Source organism: Pavona decussata, unplaced genomic scaffold, assembly GCF_977016875.1.
Source record: "Pavona decussata unplaced genomic scaffold, jaPavDecu1.1 SCAFFOLD_270, whole genome shotgun sequence".
In the NCBI taxonomy this organism is placed as follows: domain Eukaryota; kingdom Metazoa; phylum Cnidaria; class Anthozoa; order Scleractinia; family Agariciidae; genus Pavona; species Pavona decussata.
In genome coordinates this window covers 958,750-966,980 of record NW_028145672.1, presented here as the reverse complement: position 1 = coordinate 966,980, position 8,231 = coordinate 958,750, and the positions used below count along the sequence as shown (strand labels likewise).

The following is an 8,231-nucleotide window of genomic DNA, read 5'->3' as shown; positions in this document are numbered from 1 at the left end:
TTATTATTATTATTATTATTATTATTGTCATGGATCAGGAGCCGAATTTCATTCGCACTGTTAAGATCTGCACTCGTCTGTCTTAGAGGGTCTAGGACATTACGAAGAATTCAACATGACATCAAGAACGCGGACATTGACATTGAAACTGCAGAAGGGGCCATTTGAGAGATGCGTATTTTATTTATTTTTTTTTTCTTTTTATCAAGTGAAACTGATTTTAAAATGCCGAATTTAATTTTTTTTAATCGAAATGAAATGTGAATAGGTTTTTAATAGCTCTTTTTTTATATACTTTTAACTTGTAAATAGCCATTTGTGTGGAATATTTTAATAAAGAATTTTCATATTTTTAAAAAAAATTATTATTATTATTATTATTATTGATTGTTTTAGTATTAGTTTTGATTAATATTCTACTTAAATGAAAAGTTAGTTTTTATACATCATTGTCTTGACAAATAAATTTTCTCCTAACTTGACTGGCTTAATTTGATCACGTGATAGTTTTCAACCGCGGAGAGACAATATCAGGCGAAATGGTGCTCACAGCGAAAATTCCCGGATGGATAGAAATCGTCTGTGAAAAAATTGCTTTAATTTTCAAATTCAATAACAAACAAACATATTTATATCGTGTACTTTGTTATATCAACCTTTTTTTAAGGATCATAAAGGTGAGCTAAAAATTGAAAATGAGTTGCAAAAAAGTTCTTTTTGGAAAAAACTTTCGTGATGAAATGTACAATTTCGGTTGACTTAATAAATTTTTGACATTACATTCTACTCTATTATACACTATTCTATTCTATTCTATTTACTATTTTATTTTATTATAGTAAACTCTACTCTACTCCATTCCGTTCTATTCTATTTTATGCTTATCTAAGGTACTTGACTTTAAAGAAAACATTCATTATATTTATTCTACACTTTGCGATAGCATTAACCTCAAGTCAAATGTCCTCGAGTTTGATACGCTTTGGTGTCGTCTTTGAGAGTTAAAAAGTTAAACAGACGATATAAAAACTATGTACTCTGTGTTACCACACTCTCTGTACCTCGAACGAGAAGTGTGTGCATTGGAAAAACTTTTCATTCTCATCGAGGGCGTCGGTACTGCAAAGCTGCCTATTTCTTTCACAGAAAGACTACATAAAGCCGACCAAAAGTCGCGTTTGAAAAACGTGTAGAGTAAAGGGTTTGTCACGGATGTAATGAACCTGATAATAACAAACGCCTCAGCCATTTTATCACTGATAGCAAAGTCGTTCGATTTGGTAAAATGTTTTATCTTGAAAGTAATTATTAGGGCGAAATACGGCAGCCAACAACACAAATATACCGCAGCCATGACTGCAAATATTATGATGCATTTTCGGTCTTTACTTTTCTTCATTTGTAATCTTTTAACACTGTCACCCTGTCTTGAGGGCTTGTTTCTTCCGCTGACCGCTTTGAACATGACCGCGTACCCATACACCATGAATACATACGGGATAAAGAACACGATCACGAGGCAGATTGCAGAGTGTATGATGTCCCAAATTTGTGTGTGGGATTCCCGCCAAGCGAACGGAATCATGGCAATAAACACGGATACCATCCAAATTCCCGCCAATACTTTGAACACCATTTTTTTGGTCACGAGGTAGTGCTTCAGTGGTTTAATGATTGCTAAATACTTTTCGCCTGTTATGACGAGTATGTGATAAGCAGCGGAGACGGCCACGAGGGTCTGCAGAATCACCATCCAATATGCAAAGTCATCGGTCATACTCGGAGGCACAACTTGGAAGGAAAAAATAAGGTAGTATGGAATGCTGACTGCGCCTGTCAGAAAGTCGCAGACCGCTAACCCAAGAAGAAGGTAATTGGATGAGTTGCGGAGGCTTTTTCGCTTGTAAAACATAAAGAAGACGAGTCCGTTAGTAAGAATGATGGCGATGGCAATCGGGAGTACTTTACTCATTTCCTTTATTCCTTGGTTGGGTTGCTGTGGTAAAACTGAAGCTGTGCTCGACTTGTTATTCATTTTTCTTTAGATGCAGTGTTGATCGCCGGAGTAATTATCTGAAAAGAAATCAAACAAATCATATTCTTAGAACGAGACATACGTAAATTGCAGTCTCCAGGTTATCGCGCTTTGTGTAAAAAAATTCAAGCAAGCAACCGTGGACGATAATCCAGCTGGTATACGTTGGATCATAATGGTGATCTAATCGGCGTAACATAGGAAACAAAGGATATAAAAGCAGGAACCAATAGAACTTAGAATGGTTTCAAATGGTTGTATATATAATAGTATGTAACTATCTGATAATAAAAATAATAATAATAATAATAATAATAATAATAATAGCAATAATAATAACAATAATTATAATTATAATAACAATAATAATAGAGTTAAAAATAATAATAATAATAATAATAATAATTGTCTGCTTATATTTTGATCTTTGTTGTCGCTGCTGTTGCTGCTGTTGTTCTTTTCCTTTCCTTTTGTTTGTTGTTGTTGTTGGTTGTTTGTATGTTGTTTTTTGTGTGTGTATTTTTTTGTTGTTTTTATTTATTTATTTATTTATTTATTCATTTATTTATTTATATTTATTTATTTCTCGCTTTGTTCTTCTTTTATTAAGCTTGTCCTGTTTAGATCTCTTGCTCGATTCAGTATATCTTTAACATACCTTAATTTACACAAATGTATTTCTCTCCCGTACATTAATCCTAGGCTCTACAAACATCTCCTTCATCTTCTAATACCTCAATAAAGCTCAGTGTCATTTCCTTGTTTACTTTAAAGTAGGTGGTGGTCAACTAGAAAGCCTTTGCTACTTTGACCACCACACACATTTTATAATTTGTACTGTATTTATTTTTATCTTGTAATTATATGTTGTAATACTTTTCTTTCTATGTTAATGATGTGTAAATAGCGTGAAATAAATGAACCTTGAACCTTGAACCAGACCAAACCAGCACAATAAACACTGTACTCGATGCAACTAAAAAGCGGTACATAAATTAAACTTACTCTGAGTTTGTGTAATCCGTGTACTGAACTTAACGTAATAATTTGATTATTGATGAGAGGAAATTGCCTTTTCCATGCTCCAGTAATGTGGGAACGGCGAAATACTAAAATTGCAGACGCAGAAATATGATGCGCTCATGCGCCGTTTCTAACCCAGTCTCCGCGTGTTTAATTAATTACCTGCTTCGCTTTCAGTTTGTCTCAAATCACGGGCTAAAGAAGCAAAGGTTACTAAGATAACCTAACCTGATATTCGTTTTGGAGCGATCGGGAAGCAAATGTGCGTATTTGAAGTTCAGCTTTTCGCAGTGAATAACCTGTAGGCGTGTTTCCTTTTTGTAGCTTATGGCTCTGCCTTGCGATTGGCTGCCTCACTTAATGGACTATTAAGTCAATACTATACTTTTCTCCGTTTTTCACCCGCTTAAAGTGCGTTTTATAATGTCTATGATCAGCGTTTCGCAATAAAGACGTCAATGGCTATTTTTAATTTTTTTACTTTTTTTGGAATCGGAAATACGCAAATACTGTACAGCAGTCGATTGCATAAACTAATGAATTATTAAGAAACGCTTATCTCTACGGGGATTGTTAACAGAAGAGTGTATTTATGAAGCGAACAAATGTTAGAATCGGTTTGAAAGGTTAACTCATGAAAAAATCCTAGCAATAATGATAATAAGTTATCAAGCCTTCGTTGAAAGTATCTCATAATTTACCAACCCAAACTTAGGGTTTAACAACTTGACAATTTGCAGAAGACGCACAATTTAATCGGTAACTGTATGGCGTTTTAAATTGTATCCTGGCACTTCCGAATTAAAGTCTGACTTTTCTCTTGCCAACTGATAAAGTTTACGAATTCTTCTTTCTTCTTTGAAGTTGAATTTGATCTCTTGCCTGGAATTTTCTTTTCGGGAGACAAATTATAACAAATGTAAGCAAAACCTTTGATCTTTGATCCACCTGGCTATTTATATTTTTCTGCGGCCTTTTAAGCCCTTCCATTACTTAAAAGCAGTCCTGAGGCAATTAGGTTTAATAGCGTCGCTAAAAAAACATTGCCATAGCAGAAAAAATGTTTAAGAGCTTCCATTTCAATGGTCACAGAAGTTATCCACCGTCTCAAACGTTATAACCACCTTACACAGCGTAATAAGCAGCACCACGGGAAAGCACTGCTGGTTTTTATATAATCACATTTTAGGACTTTATTCATAGCCTCAACAACACAAATTACCTCAGTTGCATAGCATATTAAACAACACCATAGAAAGAACTACACAGTAGCTTTAATTTGAACAGTCACACTTTAGTCCACAGACTCAACAGTTAAAACCACCTTGTACAGCATAAGAAACAACACCACAGGAAGGTACTGCTCAGTAGCTTTCATTTGAATGGTCACACTTTGGGATTTCGTCCACAGACTCAACAGTTAGAACCACCTTGCACAGCGTAATAAACAGCACCATTGGAAAGCACTGCTCAGTAGCTTTCATTTGAATGGTCACACTTTAGGATTTCATCCACAGACTCAAAACTTAGAACCACCTTGTACAGCTAAAAAACAGCACCACAGGAAAGTACTGCTCAGTAGCATTCATGGTTTTGTAGGATTCCACCTATAGACCAAAAAGTTAGAACCACCTTGTGCAGTATAATAACATCACTTCTGGAAAGTAATGCCTAATAGCTTTCATTTGAATTGTGACATTTTAGTATTTCACCCACAGACTCAAAAGTAAAAACTCTCTTGGACAATATGACAAACAGCACCGCAGGAAAATAGCTTTTATGTAAAGGGTTGCACTTCAGCATTTCATCACAAACTCAGACGCTAGAAACACCTTGTACAGCACAATAAACAGCACCACAGGAAAGTACTGCTTAATAGCTTTTATCTTTGTAGTCACACTTTAGGATCTCAACTACAGACGTAACCGTCAAAGATACTCTAACCTGTTCAACGTTTTACTTAGGGAGAGAAATGTTTGAATATTTAAACATAATGAAAAAAACGTATATAACATTAACCTGAACAATTAAACGAGACGTTAGTTTGCAAAAAGGTAAAATAGAATTGCATGACATTGAACCTTGTATGATAATTATTCAACCATTGTTTAAACAAACTGAAGTTCTTTGAGAGACAGCCTCTACAATAAAAACATAAGGCAGTAAATTCTCCTTTCTCTTTCCCAATTTCAGCGGCATTGGACAAATTAAACAAGTCGGAATACTAAATCGCCAAAAAAAGTAAAAGAAAGTAAAATTCTTCTATAATTTGCGTTACTGTTCGTCCTGGCTATGATCAACGGCAAATGGTTATGAAAACTTACCACTTGACATGGGCCGAATTAGATGCAACGCTTGAGAATCCCTTCCGTGGAGGATAACGCAATCTTATAATTCCTCGTTGCTACCTCGTACGTACGACGCAAGAGCCATCAAGATACTGACGGTAAACTGACTAGCGTGGGAGAAGCTATTTAGAGGTGTAGAATGAACAGGTGCAAGGAAATTCTGATTATTCAGCGTTCATCATGTTAAAATGAGAATGTTTTAACCCCCCATTGGTAATCAAGATGTTAAAAACAACGAAAGCACGAGGGAACCCCATGGCGTTTTCAAAAGAAAAAAAAAAGACAAAACAATATCGAAAAATACGTCATTTAACGATAAAATTAAAATTCAGTAGCACTGTTTACATATTGAAGAAGATTTGTCAATCTTGGTTTGAAAAGGTTAAAATTTTCTGCTTTTAGAACGGACTTTGGCAGGTTATTTAATCGCATTGCAATGACGCGCGTTTAGTGATGAAAAAGAATACTGCTTTTATGGACTATGCCTGACATGTTTCAGTATTAATTTGTTTGACTAGCTAGCCAAGTACAATTATACTTGCTTATAATTAATTCGAAAAATTCCCTGAAGGATAAATTGTTTCGGCCAAACATTTATATATGTTACATTCAGCAAGGGAACAGTTCTCGAAGGTAGGGCACAGACCGACTTCATACCCCTGTATTCCGTTTGTCATTGTTAGGTGAAGAAGTATGTTTCGCTTAGCCATAAAAAGGAGAACTATCTTGCGAAATCCTCGCTTACTTATATATTCTTATAAGGAAATATAATCGATAATCTGACATCTGCCAATGTTTAATCCCTCAATAAATTTAAAGAAAAAATATTTTGATAATTTTAACGGCGACTGTTACAAACTTTAAACAAAATTTCGCGTGTTTTCTCATAAAATCTTGATGTCAAAGAATTAAGGAATGACAACAAACAAATAAAATCAAAGAGATAGCAGTCGAACTAAAACATACAAACCAGCACCGTACGGAAGACAGTTAAAACAAAGGAATAATATTATGGTTCTTGCGAGGAAAATGAGAAGACCCCAAGAAGAAAGCTGAGAAAAGCATGCTCAAAAATTAATTTCCAAAGAGCTTTCTTCTAAACAATATCAACCCATTGAGAGTGGGAAGATTATGGACAATTCCTTGTCACTTTAAAAGCAAGAAAACAAACGAAAAGTTTTTTACCTTGTGAGGCTTCCCTTTCAAATCGTAGCCAGGTGATGGATCTTCTTTTCTTTTCTCTATTTTCGGCGCCAAATTATCCAGCTTGGCGCTCAAATCCAACTTAAACCTTTCCCTGTCATAAAGAGTTAATTTTCCGCAATATTAACAGTTGCAGTTTAAAAAATTTCGTCAGTTTAGTGTTGGCTAAGTTGGAACTGCGAAATTTTCCCCCTTTTCCTCAAAAAAAGGAAAGGTTGAAAGGAAACAAAATTTTCCTTTCAACCTGTTGTAACGCAGAAATAGAAAGCGAGTGTCAAACAGGAACATTTAGCGATACTCCAGTTTTTCGGAGCGGAAGTTATCATTTGAACAAAATTTCGATGTCCATTTTGTTGTCATCCATCACGCACGTTTTTTGATCAACCAATGAAAAATGCGAATTTGGAATTGAAAACGAGGTCCTTCGCTCAGAACAAAAAAAAGCTTTTCCATTTGACATGTAAAGTTTCCTTAATTTTTCCAATTTTGGCTAAATGGCACACACCACATAGCGTGCTATTGGGTATTTGGCTTTAAGTCATTTGGTGACATCTTTATGTATTAGGCTGACGCAGTTTTAAGAACTCATTAGCCAAGAGAACTCTCTGAACCGATGGGAGAACCTTTTCAAACGGTGCATTTATAAACTTCACCTGTACTTTTCGTCGTTGGATCTCTCGATGTAGTGAGAGAAGCTAAGGCACTTGACTGTACATGTACTAAAGTGTAAATAAACCAGATCGGCCGGATGACAAGACTGGCCGTGTAGCTTAAGAGCAGGCTTATTAGCTGTTATTTCAACCACAGCCTTTACTTTCGCCATCTGCAGTATACGTGTAGTCGTGGGGTACAAGATTCTGCCGAGAGGCGGGAGTTCGAAACAGCCTGTCGTAGATAACCACAAACGGATATAAGGGAAGCCTGGTTCGAGATAACTGCTCGTGATACAGTTTTGTTCATCAATAGTTGTTGCCTTAGCTCTATTGAGTGAATGTAATTTTTCAACATCATGAGAAAAATAGTTCAAAACATATGCCACCCAGGGAAACAGGCCAATCTTGTGTTTTTATTACCACAAACTATGACTGAGTCAGCGTAGTTTACGAAATTTTGTATGGGTTCATGAATCGGACATCTAATTTCTCCTCTCGTCAGATCAAAATGTGAAGTGGTCGGTTTGTTTTAAAAACAAGCGGCCGTAGGCGTGTGGTAGAGGCCCTATGCTTTGCTTAAGAAGAAATCTCCCTTTCAACAAAACAACGGATATAAAAATTCTCTCAAAAAATTTATCGGCTTTTATTTTATACTTGACAAGTGCTTAATGCATCTGGGATGGCTTCGGGGCGAAATGTTCCGCAGTGCACCTGATTATCCGTCTCGCCATTCTTCTAGGACTTCTTGCTTTAATAAATGACAGTTCTTCTGGTCAAAACTAAATATCTTTGTGCCTGTTTTTATACTAGACGAACGTCGAGAAGTCAAATCAGACACAATGCAATGGCCATTTTTCCTCTATTTAATAATTAGTCCCAAGCGCGTAGGCGCCGAGTTGGCTATTGTAAACTCATATCCCACAAGCGCGGGTGGAATAAAATGTTTTATTGAAAACAACCACAAAAAAT

General features: G+C 35.8%; 1 protein-coding gene across 2 annotated transcripts; it reads right to left on the bottom strand.

The window, feature by feature from the left end:
* Nucleotides 1-369: 369 nt before the first annotated feature.
* On the bottom strand, nt 370-6,906 carry LOC146455771 (octopamine receptor beta-2R-like). 2 transcript variants are annotated; one of them, XM_085093932.1, is made up of 3 exons: nt 6,592-6,906; nt 5,383-5,528; nt 370-2,073 (listed from the first exon to the last, which is right to left on the bottom strand). In XM_085093932.1, exon 3 carries the CDS (start codon nt 2,033-2,035, stop codon nt 1,010-1,012), a length of 1,026 nt encoding a protein of 341 aa, XP_084950058.1. In that variant the 5' UTR covers nt 2,036-2,073; nt 5,383-5,528; nt 6,592-6,906; the 3' UTR covers nt 370-1,009. The 2 variants fall into 2 exon arrangements, with proteins under 2 accessions (XP_084950058.1, XP_084950057.1); XM_085093931.1 differs by lacking the exon at nt 5,383-5,528.
* Between the last annotated feature and the right edge of the window lie 1,325 nt (nt 6,907-8,231).

What these genes read in the sequence shown, in the direction of transcription:
- LOC146455771 (XM_085093932.1), bottom strand. Translation starts at nt 2,035, where the DNA reads ATGAATAACAAGTCGAGCACAGCTTCAGTTTTACCACAGCAACCCAAC.